The sequence below is a fragment of the Entamoeba invadens genome (assembly GCF_000330505.1).
Source record: "Entamoeba invadens IP1 unplaced genomic scaffold scaff_1105074726637, whole genome shotgun sequence".
Taxonomy (NCBI): domain Eukaryota; phylum Evosea; order Mastigamoebida; family Endamoebidae; genus Entamoeba; species Entamoeba invadens.
Window position 1 is genome coordinate 39652 of NW_004191624.1, and position 20375 is coordinate 60026.

At 28.9% G+C, this 20375-nt stretch overlaps 2 protein-coding genes across 2 annotated transcripts; one reads left to right on the forward strand and one right to left on the reverse strand.

Annotated features, from left to right (window-relative positions):
- Positions 1 to 6463: 6463 nt before the first annotated feature.
- Positions 6464 to 14586, forward strand: EIN_070940 (protein serine/threonine kinase, putative; the record flags this gene model as incomplete). The annotated part of the gene is made up of 2 exons (XM_004183093.1): positions 6464 to 14474; positions 14522 to 14586. 2 exons carry the CDS (start codon positions 6464 to 6466, stop codon positions 14584 to 14586), a joined length of 8076 nt encoding a protein of 2691 aa, XP_004183141.1.
- Positions 14587 to 18539: 3953 nt separating this feature from the next.
- Positions 18540 to 19820, reverse strand: EIN_070950 (hypothetical protein; the record flags this gene model as incomplete). Its single annotated transcript, XM_004183094.1, has 1 exon — positions 18540 to 19820. The coding sequence occupies one exon, from the start codon at positions 19818 to 19820 to the stop codon at positions 18540 to 18542; it is 1281 nt and encodes a 426-aa protein (XP_004183142.1).
- Between the last annotated feature and the right edge of the window lie 555 nt (positions 19821 to 20375).

Genomic DNA, 20375 nt, shown 5'->3' on the forward strand with positions numbered 1-20375 from the left:
GTTCAAAAAACAATTGAAACTCTTAGTGTTTTATCTCAGCAAACTCAACTTCTTTCAGCAATAAAAAAATTTACGACTGACTTTTACAACTTGAGCAATTTCATAAAATAAGTTTTTCTTTGTAAACCTCGTTTTTTGAATCATATTGCGGAATATTGGAAAACATAATTATACAAACAATTACAAAAACAATTTTAAAAAACTATTGATTTGACTGTATCGCTTTTTTTTCTTGCAGCTCTTTTTTTCACCCCTTTACCAAAGAATAATTAATATTATTAATTTGTTAATGATTTAATTCATATTTTATTTGATATTGTCTGTTTATTTTTGATAAATTCAATAAAATAGCCCCAAAAATAATAATTTCTTTATTAATTATGTTTATTTAGAAATCGTTGTTTCATCGATCTTTAGAACCTTGGCTTTGAAATTTACAAAAATACATAAATCATCATCACATTGAGTATATATTGTTAATTTATCAATTTGTATCAATTTGTATTGTTTTAATTATTACGAATAAATTTATAATATTTTTTTGTAACAACAATTAATAATTATCGTTAAATTTTATTTGGTTTTTTAATTTTTGATTACAAAAACGACTTTATGGATGATATAAATATCTGTTCTTTTTGTTTGATTACTTAACCAATATTTATCTAGGAAGCAGGCTTTTCCCACCCTCATCCCGTCTAAATATAGAATTTATTTACTATTTTTAATAATATTTTAATTATAATTATAGTAAATGGGCGTTTTGGATTATATTAGGTCTGGTTCCCGTATTCAAGAAATGCCGAAAATTCACCTCAAGTCAGTGGAAACCGAGTGAAACGGAGCATTGAAAAGAAGACTCATATAGGCCGCACTCAAACAGTCTGTTTGTGCACCGTTTCACCCACTTTCCAAGTCCTCCCTTGGCGCGGATCCCCCCTGATCCCCCCGTAAGCGGTGGAACCACATCCGCGTCCACACAGTACGGACAAGGAAAGTGGGTGACATGGGGACGCACAAACAGTGACTGAAAAATGGACTCCCTTCAAAAAACACTCGCGGAAAATATTTTTTTTTGGTAAAGGTGGTGGTGGTCAATGTAGGTCCCATTTATCCAGTATTAGACATATTATGTTTTTTCTGAATACGTTCCTAGAAGTGTATGTTTTTGACCAATCATATAATAATATAAGGCAAATAATTCATTTGGTTTTTTATGGTTAGTGTGAAAATACAATCAATAATAAAGTACATAATAAAAACAGCAAAATGAATATTAGTGTACAGATGACCAAATAATTGTAAGAAGGATGTATTTCCTGTTAATTACCTCGAAAATGACTATTGAAAAAAAGTGAAAAAAAGGTACACCAAATAATGCTAAGAAACCCATTTCTATTTTTAAAAATAGTTCTTGATTAATTTTTAAAACTATTTATTTTACTTCTTACAATTATTTGGTCTCTGACTATTATTTGGTCAACTGTAAATCACAATTTGCACTGTAAAACCAATATTTTATATGTAAATAATATTAATATTTATAAAAAATGTTATATGAATTTTTTTAATTGAAACCAAAAATCAATTTTGCCATTTTTTTCACAAACGAAAAAATCCTTCCGTTATTTTAAATAAAAAAGGTTATTATTAAATAGGGTATAACATAATTGAAAAAAAATTTCGAAATCATTACAAAAAAGAAGAAACGTGCAATTAACAAATTTTTATTTGTAATAATTTAACATAATTATTTAAACGGGTTTAAACTTTTATAATTTTGTTATTATAAATTGCTAATTAATAAAATGGTAAAATTTGATAATAATGTTTAAAAAGAAACATTGAATAAAAATTGGTTATTTTTTAAAACGAGTCAAATAATTTATAAATTATTTTAAAGAAGACTCGGAATGGAATAACAATTGTTTGACGCAAACAATTGTTTTAAGTCGTGCGAAACAACAACCAAAAGCTTGGTTTGTCATGATTGAACTATTTATTAAAACGTATATAAGGATTGACAAATGAATAAATTTAAATTTTTAATTTAAAATCTATCAAATTTTAATATCTTAATAATAAAAAATAATAATGATTATTTAAGTATTATATATAAAAAGTTTATTTGATTTCAGATAAGCATATGTATTTATTTAAAAGACTTAATTAAACACAAAATGTGATAATGTAAAGATGATATTTCGAATTGTAATAATAAGTGATTTATTAAAAATAATTTTGTATTCACACACAAATTATGTATTATATGTAAATTAATGGTATATAGATTGTAACAACATTTAAGTGTTGTTTTTAAATACAACCAACATATAAAATGATATATATTTGATGTTAATATAATAGTATACACGATAAATACTACATTAACTATAGTTATTTTAACGTTGATATATATAATACTTAAAGTGTTAAAAAATATAAAAAAAATAATTATTAATTTATGATTATGTGTTGATTTTAATCAAGAATAAATATTTGAACAAATAGTTGTATAACAAAATATGATTTAAAAAAAATTTGAAGTTATTGTTGTTTTTAAAAAATGGTCTTAATATATAACATTGTCTTTCAATATGTATATGTATGTAATGATTTCAAAGTGTCAACATTGTAATCACAAATACAGTCATGAATAAATAAAGTTGTTCTATTTTTTTTAAAAATAATTTGTTATTTTTTAATGACCCGTGTTAATCATATCAAAAAATAATATTTGGTTATGTGATTATATTAACACGTAAGTGTGTATATATCAACACACAAAAACAACCAAAAATCATGTTATTGTAATATTTAATCTTTTATTTTTATTTCATCTTTTATGTGCACGTCTTCGTGTACAATAAGTTAAAAAATAAAATAGTTGTAAACTGTATTATTCTCTTAAATTTGGTGTTACTTTTTAAATTTTAAGTTAAATGTTACATGTTTACACACTAAAAAGTTGCCGCTTTTAATTTTTGGGCTGTTTTTCAAAACAAACGTGTAGCAATAAACAGTAAAACTTAACTGTTATTATTAAATTATTGAAAATTAATAATTAATTGGTGTTTCGATTTTAATTAATCATTATTGTTGTTGTTTTAATAAAATATAAGTGTTAATTGTTGTGTGTTGTGAAACTTAAAATAATAAAAAGATAGTAAGAAAAATGTATATTATATATTGCTTGTAGGTAATTATAAAGAAAAAGCTGTTGAATGAAAAATGAGTATATCGAAGTGGTTGCAAAATGAAATAGATAACAATTGATTATATTTAATTTTTCTTTTTTTTTAACAACATGTAAAATTAATTACACAAAAGTTACAATTAATATTTGAAAATAACACTGCTATTAAAATATATTATACGATTGGAAATTATATTTAACGATTACATTTGTTTATACATTATTGTACATATGTTATTTATTTGTTTAATCTTTTTATTATATTGATAACTTTGTTGTATAAATAATTGAAAACGCTGTTTTTTAAGGGTTAATAATTCTGAATATTATTATGATTAATTACACCATATTATATTACAATAAACCAGCTTTACGCTTTTTATTATATTAAAATGTTTGATTAATGGTTAAAACAACAATTATTAATTATTGTTATCTTACAAACAACAATAAACAGTCTTTAAATGAAAATAGTTATAATTAAAAAGTTATAATAACATGACACAATATATGCATTTTCTTTTTAGGCGATTATATAACAAATAAACAATTAAATTTAATTGACATCGATAATTTATTAGTTATAATGACAAATTAATGATAAGATTGAATATTATGTAAAAATTAATTAATAAACACCAATAAAAAAATTGGGTACAATCAACAAGAAAAAATAAGCAAATTCACTTATTAAATATGAAATTAACAAATTATTCATTGTTCACCAATATATATATGCACAAACCATAATTACAAACAAAAGAATAAACATAATAATATTATCATTTCGTTAAAATTAAAATAATAGTAAACAACAACATAAGTGCATAAAAAATATAACAATATATAAAATATAAATTATGATAGTTAAATATTTTTCGTGTTAATTACAATTGTTGTCAAAAAATCATGTTAACGCTTAAATAAGCCTAAATTTAAATATAGTTTGCAAAAACAGCATAAGTTATTTATGAAAATTTTAAAATGAATTGACTTTTATAAAATATTTAAATGAATTTGTTTTTGAACAATAACAATATTTGAAAACAACAATTATTTCTTTGATTTACAAATACAGTTTAATTAATATGATTAGTTTTACTCTAAATGGAGCATCTATATTCATTATTTCATCTTGTTCATTTTGTGGTGTCTATCAAAATGATTGATTGTATATTGTTTTATTGGTAAAATAACTAGATAAATATATAATTTTTGTGGTGTGAATACCTCTTTTATTCAAAAAAAGCCCATAATTTTATATTTTGATAGTAATGTTAGTCGAAAAATAAACGAGAAACAAAAACGGAATTGAAATGTTTGTAAGGCGGGTTTGGTTTAAAAAATTTTCAAAGCGTTTGTATAATAAAATAAATAATGTTTATCATAATAAATGGTTTGAATATAAAATAATATGTAATTGATAGAATTCAGACAAATAATACTTCATAACTGATTAACAATTTAAAAAACTATTAAAATAATCAAATAGAAAATTAATTGAAGATTTGACTTCGGATTTTAATATTTTGACTAACTGAATTTAAATAACGTTAATTTTTATTATTCGATATTATATAATATAGCATCATTATACTTTATCATATTATATGTTTTTATTTATTGTTAATTTATTAATATAATATAAATATTAACAAAAATTAATTAATAATTAATAAATTATAATTAATAAATTAATAGTTTAATTGTGTTTCAAATTTATATTAAAATTTATTATACTATTAAATTGTAGATTATATTAATTTATTATATAATAATACTATTTTTATAACAACTATAATTTATTATTATTTATACTATTCAATTGTTTTATTAAAAGTAGACTAAAAAAACATGATTCAACTATATATCAATAGTAACAATATACTATTTATTTTACTATATGACTTAACCCTCTTTTATTTTCGTTTCGTTTTATACTTTCTTTGCTTCATATTACCTTCTAAATTTGGAGCAAAGAATCCCCTGACGTCGCAGTTTATAAGTTTTGAGCAAACACCCGATTTTGTCCAATATTGATTTATCTAGAGTCATTTGCTAAACGTTGTCTGCCGATTTTTAAACCATTATAAATGAAATATTTCGGGATTTATTTGAAAAACCCCAAAATCGTTGTTTCAATATTTTTCCCGGTTTTTTTCATTTTTACCTAATTCCCGTTTTTTTAAAACAAAAATCAATTATTTTTTGTCAAAAAGACAACTTTTGGGGAACAGACAACGTTGTTAGACTGACTCTAGTGGTAAATCGAAATATGATAACAAAATGTTTTTTTTTGAATAACACCAAAAATTATTTTTCAAAAAAAAACAAAAATAGCATTTTTAAATAAAATCACATGTTTCAAAACATACCTTTTTGATTTTAGACAAAAAAAATTGAATAAAAAATGTGTAAAATATTTACCATTTTTTTTAAAAACTCTCGTGAATATTTTAAATTTTAATTTTACTAAATAGAAAACTAACTTTATAAAACAAATAAAACAAAGCTTCAACATGTTGAAAACATCAATTTCAGTTTACTAATTTAGAAGTACATAAAAATTTACAATATAATATAATTGTTATAATTATTATAAATATAAAAATGTTAGCTAAAAATTTATTTTAATAATTTTTTTAAAAAAATATTATTTATTTATTTTAAGTTTACATAATCTCCTTAATAAATAAAAAAATATTAATACATATTGTTATCATTTTAATAATTGTCATTTTTTGAAATAATATAAATAATATTACAGATACCTGAAAAACCGACCAGCAAACTATAAAAATGGTTTCTAAAAACTATTAAATAGTTTTTTCAATGAAAATTTTAAAAAACAAGACAAAAAACAAAAAACAATAATTTATTATAAATTTATGGTTTGCCGGTTGTTTTTTTTGTGCCGGACTATTTTTCGGATATTTGTATAACAGATAATTAGAGGTGGTTAATTTTGGTTTGTAAAACTTAAAATTTTATATAAAAGTTTATAAATATTTAAAAAAATATTAGTTCGGTAAATAATTGAATAATCCGTTTAATTTACAAATATTGATTGTAATATACTAAAAAGTATTCTGCTATTTTAAACACTTTGAGTTTTCGATTGAAATTGTTAACAAGTAAATCTTTCAACAATTTATTTAATAAATAGTAATTATAACAATATCAAAAATTTGTTATTAATAAGTCAATAATAAACAACGTTTTTGTTACTTTTTAGTTTTTCAAACTTAAATATCAATTTTAGGTTTCATGTTTGAGTTGATATTATTGATAATAATTGCCATGACAACAGCTCATTGGTGTTTAATTGAAGAAACTATTCGATGTGATTGCGGCTCTAATTATAATCAAAATGTAATATTTGAAAAAGATGGAGTAGTGTTATTATATAATTTACAATCCAATGTCATACAAATCAAGTGTTCAAATATAAAAGAGATTGAATTTAAATATGATGAAAGTGTTCATATTTTAAAAGTTTCTTTAAACTCCACCAAAGTCGTTTTTCAAAACACGAATCAAATATTTTCAAATGTCACACATGCCATTTTTGAAATTGATTTTAAAAATGTGAAACGACTTTCTCCAATGAAATTAAATTCAATTAAAAAAGAAATAGTTTGTGGTTCTACAACGCAGCCAAATTGTTTGACTTGTGTTGACAACAAAGGAGAGTTGTGTTATCGATGTGAAGATGGTTATCAAGTTTCAACATGTTCTGATGATACATTTGGAAAATGTGCCCTTCCAAACAACACAGAATGTACATTAATTTGTGGTGATAGTGGGCTTTACTTTTGGAGCCAAAACAGTGCATGTGTTCCAACAAATTGCTTATTATACAACAACACAGGTTATTGTACTTCATGTTATCAAAATTATTTACTTGATGGAGGAAAGTGTTATCCCAAAGCCATAAATTGTGCAACTTATTATACAAATCAATATTGGTGCAGTCAATGTAACCCGGGATATTTTCCATATTATTATAATTGTGTTCCTTGTGGATATATGGATGGGTGCACAAGTTGCAGTCAAATGTATGTAAGAAGGTGTTCATCATGTAGCAATGGCTATTACATTAAAGAAGATGGACTTGTTAGAATATGCAAGAAGTGTCCTACTGGGTGTGCAGCTTGTTCCATCGAAAATGAAACAATTAAATGTTCAAGTTGTGGAATTGGATATTATATTAATAACAATGAATGTAAATTATGTGGGAATGGGTGTAAATTGTGTTATTCCGTAACCGGACAAATTGACAAAACTTATTGTAGTATATGTTATGATCATTACTACAACAACGTAGATAAATTGTGCACAATATGTGATTCTACATGTGGCAATTGCGTTTATGGAACGGGTATTTGCACCACGTGTGCTTCTGGATATGTTTTGAAAACCACATCAAACACAAAGTGTGAATTGTGCAATAATTATGATAGTAATTGCGAAACTTGCCTTGAACCGAACAGGCAGTGTTATCAGTGTGTTTCTGGAATGTACCCGAATAATAACAAACAATGTATTAATTGTGATCAATCGTGTAGTGTGTGTTCTCAAACAACTGGGATGTGTTCTGTGTGTGCAAGTGGATTTACAAAACCCGCATCAGACAACCAAACTTGTGATAGTTGTTCAACTGCTTTTCCCAATTGTGTTTCGTGTTCACAAACACTTAGACAATGCCAAACATGTTCAAAGGGATTGTATCCACTTCAGACATCGCCATACACGTGCCAGCAGTGTCACTCAAGTTGTGCAAATGGATGTAATTCATCAACTGGATATTGCACAACATGTGTGAGTGGATATGTCCCACAACTCAACCAACCATCTCTAACATGCGAATTATGTTCTTCTTTTGATAACAACTGCCAAACTTGTGCAACTGATGGAACACGAAGTTGCATACAGTGTATAAGCACTTATTACATCTCAGATAACAATAAGTGTTCAAAATGTGATGCGTCTTGTGATTACAAATGTGATGGGAATACCGGATATTGTACTTCATGTGCATCAAATTTTGTTTATATCAATGCAACTTCGAGAGTGTGCCAAAAGTGCAGTGATTTTGATTCAAATTGTATGGCATGTGCAACTAACTTCAGTCGTAGATGTATAATTTGCAACACGGGGGTTTATCCAAACGACAGTGGGAAGTGTGTTTCATGTGGGACAAATTGCACATACTGTGATTCAGCAACTGGCATTTGCACCTCATGTGCATCAGAAAATGTGTTTGAAGATCCGCCATCAAAAGTTTGTGTGTTTTGTAAAACATTTGATAACAAATGTGAAACGTGTCAAAATGGTGGAAATAGAAGTTGTGTGACATGTACAGCGGGGTATTATCCGGGTACAACAGGAAAGTGTATTGAGTGCGATGCAACTTGCAAAGCAAACACATGTGATGTCAAGAGTGGATTGTGTTCAAAATGTGTTCAAAACAATGTTGTGACATCTCCAACTTCTCAAACATGTCAGAAATGCTCAGATTTTGATTCAAATTGTATAACATGTGCAACTGATTTTACAAGAAAATGTGTTGAGTGCAACACCAATTATCATCCAGTCAATGGTAAATGTGTTGTGTGTGATTCGTCGTGCGGAGGGAGTTGTAATGGTGTGACTGGAGTTTGCACTGGTTGTGCATCAAATTATGTACCATCATTACTCGATCCTTCCAAATGTGAGCAGTGCTCAACTTTTGATGAAGATTGCACCACTTGTGCAGCAGGAGAACGACAGTGTTCGGTATGTAAAACGACTAAATATCCAGATGAGACAACTAAAATCTGTAAAAATTGCAGTTGGACATGTGATAACAGCTGTGATCAATCATCAGGAATATGCACAAGTTGCGTTTTAAATTATGTTTTTGGAAATCCGAAATCGAAAAAATGTATTCCCTGTCAAACATTTGATGCAAATTGCGTTACATGTTCATCCGACAAAAAAAGAAGTTGTTCCATTTGTAAAAGTAATTATTACCCAATACAAGGGCGGTGTGTACCATGTGACTACGGGTGCACTACTTGTAGTTCCACAACAGGAAAATGTTCGGTGTGTCAAACAAACTTTGTGCCTTCAACTGTGAATAACACGGCGTGTGTTCCATGTGCAGATTTTGATAAGAATTGCAAGACATGCACAATATTGTTTGCGCGATACTGCAACGAGTGCAATGACCATTTCAAGCCTTCTGTTGATGGGGTTTGTGTGAGTTGTGATCCTTCTTGTAACAACAATTGCGATCCAATTTATGGAACTTGCATCACGTGCTCACCAAATTACGTTGTCACATCGCCATTATCATACAAATGTGATAACTGCAGTGTTTTTGATCAATATTGTGATGAGTGTGCGTCAGATTTCTCAAGAAAGTGTGTGAAGTGTCGGGATGGCAAATACCCCAAAGATGGTGTTAATTGCGCCAATTGCGATTCAACCTGTGGCAATCAGTGTGATGGGAAAGATGGTCATTGTACTGGGTGTGTTACCAATTACGTGTTGTCAACCACAAACAGTTTACAATGTGAGAGTTGTGTGTCTTTTGATCCAAATTGTCAAACGTGTTCACCAGACTTTACAAGAAAATGTGTGACATGTGTTTCTGGTTATTTTGTGTTTGAAAACAAATGTAAAAAATGTGACAACACGTGCAACAATCAGTGTGACAGTTCTACTGGATATTGCACTGGATGCCAGACCAACATGGTCTTTGGTGATACAAACAAAAGCATTTGTGTTGCTTGTACTGAATTTGATCCAAATTGCTTTATCTGCGACTCGTCTTTCAATAGAGGTTGCAACACGTGTACGAACAGACACTATGTTGACACTTCAACTAAAAAGTGTATACCATGCAATGGTGCATGTAATCAATGTAATGGACAAACAGGAGCGTGCACCAATTGTTTTAACAATTATGTTACAGGTTTAACATTAGGTGGTTGTGAAAGCTGTGATTCATTTGATTCCAATTGTAAATTCTGTGCTCAAAATCAAACACGAAATTGCATTCAATGCAACTACAAGTATTATCCTGTGTTAACAAGTGGAGAAATGAAATGTGGTTTGTGTGACTCGACATGTGGAGGGAAGTGTGAACCAACAAACGGTCATTGCACGGGGTGTCAAAGCAACTATGTTTTGTATCAAACAAACAATTTGAAGTGCCAAAAATGCTCCGATTTTGATAGCAACTGTGTCACATGCAACTCCAATTATGAAAGAAAGTGTACCACATGCAACACGGGATATTATCCAAATGCAGAGGGGAAATGCATACCATGTGAAGCATCGTGTGCACCAAACACGTGTAACACGTCAAATGGCAATTGTGAAAAATGCACTGAAAACAAAGTCATCACAAGTCCAATTTCAAATGTTTGCGTTGATTGCACTGCTTTTGATTCAAGGTGTGTGACGTGTTCACCATTATTCGTTAGAAAATGTGTCAAATGTGTTGCTGGTAGTTACCCACAAACCGCTGGCGATTTCAGATGTAATTTTTGTGATGCCACGTGTGGAGGAAAGTGTGACACAACAAATGGGCATTGTACTGGGTGTAACGAATCGTATGTTCCAACAACATCAGATCCATTTAAGTGTGAAAGTTGCCAAACATTCGACTTCAATTGTGCGACTTGTGTTTCTGATAAAAGAGAGTGTGCTGTTTGCAGACCGAGTAAATACCCAAATGATTCAAATAAAGTATGCCAAGACTGTGACTCAACATGTAATGGCGATTGTAACACATCAAGTGGTATTTGTAACACGTGTTTATATAACTATGTTTTCAATGAACCAAAAGGAATGAATTGTGTGCAATGTGCAACATTTGACAGTTATTGTGTGACTTGTGCTTTTGATTATTCACGAAAGTGCGTAAAGTGTTCAAATGGGTATTACCCCGACCCAAACGGAAAGTGTGTTGCGTGCTCAACAATAACAAGCAATTGCACCAGTTGTAATAATACGGAAAAGAGTTGTTTCAGTTGCAAAGACCCGTTTTACCTCTCAAATCAAAAGTGTCTATCATGTGAAGCTGGGACTTACAAAAAGACGGAGACTACATGCGACAAGTGTTACAATGCTATTTTGAATTGTGAAAACTGTGGAACAGCTTCTGTTGGCAATGCGAAGTGTAATGAATGTTATCCCCCATACAATTTAAGTTCAAATGGTAATAGTTGTGACCAATGTGATTCAGCGTCATATTATGACAAAACAACAAATCGCTGTGTAAATAGAAACACGACGTGTGCTGTACAAATTGAAAGCACCAAATGTGTTCATTGCGCTGATGATTATTTCATATCAAATGGGATGTGTAAAAGTGCTCAAAACTGCAACAGCCCATCGAGTCTGTCGCCAGCGTCGTGTGATTGTTCAGACCAAATTTCGATCAATTCTGATTGTGTGTCAATTGCTGCAAATTGCAAATATCAGAAAACAATGAATACTATTTCAACGTGTTTTGTGTGCACAGACAATTTTACTTTATCACCAAATGCATGTAACAAAATAGAATCAAATGAATTGTATAGAAATGGTGTTCAGTATAGTTGTCCAGATGGCCAATATCTCAATAATAACAACGTGTGTGAAGTGTGTCCAAATTTTGCTTCAATTTGTATTAAATATGGAAATAATACATACACATTGAAATGCACACAAAACACAGTCAAAGATGATGGGACAGAGCAATGTATAACAGATGAGATGTGTTTGCAATATACACATAATTACTGCTCTAAATGCAAGTCGGTGTCATCACAAATCAGAAACGGAATATGCACAGCCTGCCAAACACCAAACTGCCAATTTTGCGAAGGAAACAAGTGCAAGCGATGTGCCAACGACTATTTGATGGTCAAAGAGAATCAATGCGTTTTTCAAAATGAACAAAACTGTGAAAAGTCGAGTGTGTCTGGCTGTGTGATGTGTTCAATTGGATTTTATCAAGTTGACTCTTTGAACGTTGAAGGCAAATTCGATTTCTGTCTTCCAATACCCTCAACGGTATATCCAAATTGTAAACGACTTGCTTTTTCAACGAGTAAATGTGTAGAATGTAACGATTTATTCAAATTGAAAGGTGGGGTGTGTAAGGAATCGTTCGAAGATGAAGTTCCTGTTGTTCCACCAGAAACGGAACCCGAACTTCCTGTCTCTGTTATATCCAATTCACATATTGAACATTCATTCAATTTGAAAGGAGTTACTGAGTCCAAATGTCAAATGAGAGACAACAAAGGATGTCAACGGTGTAATGATGGATATTACGATGAAAATAATGAGTGTGTGAAATGCACCAACGATTGCAGTTCGTGTTACTCACAGACATATTGTACTTCATGTAAAAGTGGGTTTTATATTGACTCAACAAATAAATGTCAGACCCTTGGTGATTTGGGTGCCAAATGCAGTGTCACGATTCCAACAGGTGGTGGATGTGCTATATGTAGAGATGGATATTATAAAGTCCTCAAAGATTGTATAGTCTGTGACATTTCATGTAGTTCATGTATAAGCAATACATCATGTTCTGTATGTGCGGATGGCTATTTCATAATTGAGTCCGAGAGTCACTTGTGTCAACCTAACACAACAAATACAAACTGTTTGAAAGTTGGATATTATGGCTGTGAAGTCTGTGCCGATGGATATTACTTATCACATTCGCGTTGTACAAAATGTGAGAAATTGTGCACATCCTGTATTTCACAAAATGTGTGTACAAATTGTGTATCAAAAGAATACGTTTTATATGATTCTAAATGTGTACACTACTCTAAAATACCAAATTGTATTGAGGCTACAGATTCAAAGTGTGTAAGATGCAATGGGTATAACAAACCATCTGAAAGTGGTGACAGTTGTATTCAAACTGTAAATATGGGAGCGGCAATTGGTATTCCAATATCGATTCTACTAGTGATGATAATAATTGTTTTATTGATAGTGATTACTCTTATTGTAATATTCAAAAGAAAACAGAAGAAAGAAGAGCTCAAAGTGTGCACATATAAAATGAGTCGCTCGAACATCAAGATGTCGACATTAGTGGACAATATAGTAGTTAATAAATCCAAATTGAAGTTTGACTTAGAAACGGACGATCTTATTCCTGTTGATAAAGAGACAAGAGACTTGATCTGCATTGGAAACACTTCAAAACATAATATGAAAGTCCAGTTCAGTGTCATAGAAGGGTGTGATTCTTATCAAATTCGCACAGTTCCTTCCATTGTTACACTGAAAAGGGGCGAAGCTTGTGAATTTGAGATATTTATACAACCCCTTTGTACGTGTAAAATCGAAGAAAGTGTGATGATCACTTCACTTGATATAACAACAGGAAATGTCGTAAACGCTAAAATAGGAATTGACACAACTACACAACAGACGACCAAACTTAATTATAAAGAACTTGATGTGATCACCAAACTTGGCGAAGGATCATTTGGCATTGTGTATAAAGGCAATTACAGAGGAAATATAGTAGCCATAAAAAAGATGAAACAAATTGCATCACCAAACACAGTTACAAATGAAATTACTGATGAAAAGAAGTCACTTGATGAATTTGAGAAGGAAGTGAACATGTTGGACAAATTCCGGAGTGATTATATCGTCCACTTCTATGGCGCTGTGTTCATACCAAACAAGGTGTGTATGGTCACTGAATATGCACATTTTGGGTCTTTGAATGATGTTTTGAAACAAAAAAAGTCAACTGAAGTTGAAACAAAAATGCGTATTAAAATTATTTTAGATGCAGCAAGAGGAATTCAATATCTCCACGAGAATAGCATTTTACACAGAGACATCAAACCAGACAACATTCTCATATTTTCATTGGATAATAACGAACGTGTCAATGCAAAGCTGACTGATTTTGGATCATCTAGAAATGTCAATATGTTGACAACAAACATGACATTCACAAAAGGTATTGGAACACCAAGTTACATGGCACCTGAAATATTAAAAATGAAACACTACAAGAAACCATCAGATATATACTCGTTTGCGATTACAATGTACGAGTGCTTTGGGTGGTGCAATGCTTTTTCAGAAAAACAGTTCAAGTTTCCATGGAAAATTGCAGAGTTTGTGACACGAGGAGAACATCTTGAAAAACAAAGTTCAATGTCTGATGAACAGTTTGGTGTCATTCAAAAATGTTGGTGTAAAAATCCAATTGAAAGGATTGATATAGGAGAAGTTGTCAACTTGATCAATGGTTTGATAAACAAGTGAAAATTGTTGTTTTATTACTTTTACGTGGAGGTAAAAAAACCACTTCCATCCTTTTAACCGCTCACATTCGACTTTATAGATTTGAATTATATTAACCCTTCGAGGACGGAAAAATTAAAATTTGTAAAAAAAAATCTTAGTCAATTGTAATGTAAATGTGACCTCTTTTTCTTTAATTTTTTCAAAAAAAGCTAGACACCCTGAAAACGATGGCTCTAGTAAATTTTTATAGTAAAATGTTATAAATTATAGTAAAAAGTGAATATTTTGTTGAAGTTGGGATGAACAAAGGTTCACTTTTTTGGTTGATTTTTTCAGAAACAAGTCACAGTTCAATGGAAAAGTTAGATCAAACATTTATTGAGGTGTCCACAACCTATTACAATACATAAATTAATTAAAAAATATAACAAAGACCAAATCTCATCATAAAACATACTGGTCCGGAATATTCAAAATCAAATGCATCATGAAAAACGAAGAAAAGAAAATAAAACATAGACTTTTTTAAGTATCAATAATATCAAAATCGATATTAAAAAAAATCATGAAATAAATTTTAAAAAATAATCGTAATTGAACAAACTTTGATCACCATGATATTTTGTGATTGCTCGTTAAAATTCACGTCTTGACATCGTCAATGAAGCAAGATATGATTTTATTGTTAGTAATTTGAATATTTTATCATTTTCAAACAAAAACAAAGGGCAAAACTGATTTTATGCAAACAATATTATAAACTGTTTTCCAAAACTCTGTACTGTTTCCAAAATTTATAAAAATGCTTTGTTTCAATTTCCCATTATTTACTGTTTTTTATCTGTTTTATTTTATTTATTATTTATTTTCCTGTTTGTTGAACCAACAACGGTACACAGTTTAAAACCCTTAAAAATCAATACAGTTTCAATTATTGAACAAAAAATCGACAAATCACCCAAATATTAAGTATATCTTTCCCAATTTTTTTAGGTTGTTATTTGGTTTGTGTTCCATTTTGTAACTAAACGTGAGAATAATTGTATGTTTCAAACAAACATAAGATAAACGACAATATAATTATTAACAAACGATGTGATGAAAAACACCATTACATCAAATAATGCAACACTTAAACTAACAATCAGTTTTTATTTATTTTAACATTTAAAGAAATGGCCATCGATAACATAAAACGACAAACATTAAAAACAAACGGGGCCGTTCATCACAACAATTTAATGTCCAACAAACAGTTAAAAAATAATTATTTAGTCCCAAACGATTTTTTTGATGCTGGTTTTACTCGTTTATACTTTTCATTTTTATCTGAAACACAACTTGGTGATTTTATAAAAACCGAAATCAAATTATTAAGTTGTTTTTTCATTTTTTGGCAAAATTTGTGTTATGGTAATCAAAATTTTAATCCCAAGTTTGTTTTTTATATTTTTCAAGTAAATTTTTGGTGCAAGATTTATTTGTTAAGTAAAATTTAAAAAATCAGGTATGTTATTTTGTTTTTTGAGTAAATATTTTGAACAAAAAATGAAAGTAAGCAAAGAAAAAATAATTTAGGAATAATAAATCCAATAAATTGGGGCATTTCAGTACAGAGTTTTGAAAAACAGTTTGTGTAAAAACGTTATTTTTTTAAACATATTAAGCAAAAACTATTTTTCTAAACGACAAATATTTACTATTTTATTCAAGAATCAAAATACCTTAGTGATTTATGTTATCATTTGAATATTATTTTTACAAAAATCACAATAATAAAAATCCACAAAGGAGCTTAAACAGATTTTCCTCTTTTTTGTTTTTTACAGGCTGCAAAAAAAACATAAACTTTTTTATTTTTTTCATATGAAACATAAAAAAGGAAATTCCAACGTGTTAAAACAACAATTTCAACTAATTAGTAATTATGTTTAAAATGGTCACTTAGCGCAGTGGAAGCGCATCTCCCTCCGGAGGAGAAGGCCGTGGGTTCAACCCCCACAGTGACCGTTTTTCATTTTTTTAAATTCCTTTATTTGGTTATTTTTTGATTATCAGATCATTTCCGTTTTTAAGTTAAATTTATTATTCATAATTGTAAGAAAACGCAAAACAAACAAAATATTAATATTTTTGTTTATAATAAACAATCGGGACCTACATTGACCACCACCACCACCTCTTAAAATAGATTTATTTTTTCTATTTCGAATCATATTCAAATTAAAATTATAGTAAATAGAAAACTGGGAAGATAATTGGTCTGGTTCCCGAATTCGAGAAATGCCGAAAATTCACCTCGAGTTAGTGGAAAACGAGTGAAACGGAGCATTGAAAAGAAGGCTCTAAAGACACACTCAAACAGTCTGTTTGTGCACCGTTTCACCCACTTTCCAAGTCCTCCCTTGGCGCGGATCCCCCCTGACCCCCCCGCAAGCGGGGGGAACCACATCCGCGTCCACACAGTACGGACAAGGAAAGTGGGTGACATGGGGACGCACAAACAGTAGCTGAAAAGTGGACTTCCTTCAAAAAACACTCGCGGCAAATACTTTATTTGGTAAAGGTGGTGGTGGTCAATGTAGGTCCCATGAACAATCAAAAAAATCTTTAACAAAAATTATCTTTCTGCAGCTGTTAACTTTTAGAATAAAAATGATTTAATTACAGTAAAAAGCATCTATTTGTGGGTTTTATATTTGTGGGTCAATGGACCAATCAAATGCAAAACCCACAAATAATTATTTTGCTCTGGAACTTTGAATTTAGGTATACTTAAATAAAAATTATAGTATTTTTATAATTAAAATACTCTAATATTAATATCTTACATTTTTTATGTATAAAATAGTGAAAAGAATTTACTTCACAATTCCATGATAAACCCACAAATAGATGCTTTTTACTGTATTAAATAAGGTTTTTATTTTAATGTTATTTTTGAAAAAAACAAAAAAACATTTTTTAAATTTATTAATTCCTATTATTTTGTTATATTATTATTCCTGTCATCCATTATACCCTCATTTGTGGATTGTTCATATTATATGTTTTGTTTTTATTCTATTCCCTTTGAAATTGCATATCAAATAATATATTGTAAATGTTGTTCTTCAAGTTGAACGGCTTTTATCGAGTTTACTTTTACAACATTATCAACTATATTCCATACAAAGTCGAACTATTCCTTTGTTTATAAGTTTTTTTATGTTACATATTTTTATAAAACCACACCAAATAATGAATATTTACACTTATTGAAGTATTCCTTGTTCAACACATTAGTAAAATATATTGTTGTCTCGATTATTTGGGTTGTTGTTATTCATTAACAAATAAACCTTATTTTGCATTCAAAAGTCACTTGGTTTTGCCTTAATCTCAATTTTACAATTAATTCAAAACATTTCATTCAATAATAAGTTTCGAATTATAAAAATTAATGATACCATTTGTTTTTTCCAATGTTTTATAACTCTTTAACATAATAATTAAATGATTAATATTTACTTTTACAATAAAAATTCACACTTTTGTTTAATTTAAAAATGTGATAATTAACATTTTTTATAACAAATATTATATGTTTTTTATTAAAATATGTTTTTGAGTTTATAACATAATTATTATAAATAATAAACATGTTGATTGTGATTAAGTATTAAATGCTTATTTTGTACATAATATTTGAACAACCCATATTATTAGTAAACTTAAATATAAAGTGGATAAAAAACTGCTTCCGTCTTCTTAATTTTTTGCTATCGTTACGATTGATTAAAATAATAAAATTATAATACGAATTACCACCTTAAACAGAAAAAGGTTCCACGGGGCATATTCAGCCTTCATGGTAAACAGTACTATACATTTTATTATATTAATATCATTTAATTTTATAAAGTCGAGTGTAAGCAGTTAAAAAGACGGAAACTGTTTTTTTCTCCTTTATACAATTCAAAAATATTTTATGTATAATTTATAAATCAATTTTTATTATACTTAAATTTAATCAGATATTAATAATAATAATACTAAAATCGATTGGATTAAAGATTTAATAATATTAAATAATAGACTGGCCATACGATTTGACTGTGAGCGGCAGTGTTATTGAAGGTAATAACACACACCCTTTAAAACAATTTCTTCCAATTGTTTCTACTGTTGATGAAATGTCGACTTTAGAGAGCATTGCACATCCTTCGAAACAACCATTTGCGACCGATTTGACTCCGATTGGTATACTGAACTCTTTCAATGAACGACAATCTTTAAAACAATATGTTCCTAACCTTTGTACTTTCTCGCATATTTTAATTTCACAGAGCTCGTCGCACCCATTAAAAAGGAAATTTTGAATTATACAAATTTCGCTTGGGAGAGTCACACTTTTTAGTTTTCTACAATTTTTAAACACGCCAATATCAATTGATTTAACCGAACTTGGTATGTCAATGTGGCACAGTTCAACACATCCACTGAAGCAAAACTGATTTAATCCAACGATATTGTTATGTAATTTGACTTCTTTGAGCGTTTTACAATCTTTAAAACAGTTGATTGGTATTAAAGTGACGAACTGTGGAATAGTAATGGATGTCATTTTACATTGACTAAACGCGTCCATACCAATTTTATTAAGGCGTGAAGGTAATACTACGTCTGCAAGGTTAATGCACCCACAAAAACAGAAATTGCCAATTTCATACAAATTGTCGGGAAACACTACACGTGTTAAATTAGTGCACGAGTCAAACGCTGAGGTATATAATCGAGTGACATACTTTGGAATTTCAATAAAAGTCATTTTGTCGTTTTTAAAAAGTTGCATGCCAACTTCAGTCACTACTTTGGGTATATTTCCACAACTCTCTTGTTCACTTTTTGTTGTTAATTTCACATTTTTAAAAATCACATTTTTGTCTTTGTTGTCTATAACAACTTGATAGTCAACTTGATGCCAAACTATGATGTTGTAAAAAGCTACAGACGCATTTGGAAACCAATAACTTGGTGTTAACATGACCATTTTCGGATAACAGACTTTGATCAGTTTTTTAAATGGGTGTTGCATAATGTGGTAATGTGTATTTTGATTGATTCGTTTTTTCTCTTGTGCCATATAGTCATTGCCAAAGTTTTCTTCATTTGACTGCCAGATGTGAAGTGTTTCTAGAGACTCAAAAAATGTGATTGTTTTCAATGTCAAGGGAATTGGGTTGTAGTGGAACTTCGCCATGTTACCATTGAACTTTTTGCACACCTGTTCAAGATTTATGAAGTCTTTGATTGTTGTGAAGTACTGTGAAACAATCATACAATTGTAATTGTCTAATTTAGACATTATAAAATCAATTCTAATTATTAGATTTGTATTTTAATTTAAATCTGATGTATTTTATTAGCAACTTAAAACAACGAAGAACTTTTGATAATTTTTTATAATAATTGAATGATTTTATTACTTAATAAATTAATTTTTAATTATATTAATTATTTTAATATGTTCATGTTATACAATGTTCATTATATTTTTATGCTTAGTAAATGAGTATAACAATTGGTCATTTGAAATTATTTTTTTATTAAAAAATAATAAATTAATAAAAGTATATAAAATTAATCGTCTAATTTCTAAAGAAACACTCTAAATAATAAGTAAATTATATATAATTCTATTCAACACTAACTCCATATACTAAAATTTGTAGTTGTTAATACCATAATAAGTTTATTTAACCGACATAATAGTTGTTAGTAATATTTGTTTGAATTTTATTGTTTTTTAAAAAATGTTAATCATTATTTTTATTGAATCAAAATAATTAAAATACATTCAAAAGTGTCATTTATATTTCAAAATAGTAATCTAATAACTTTTTTATTACTCACAACACTT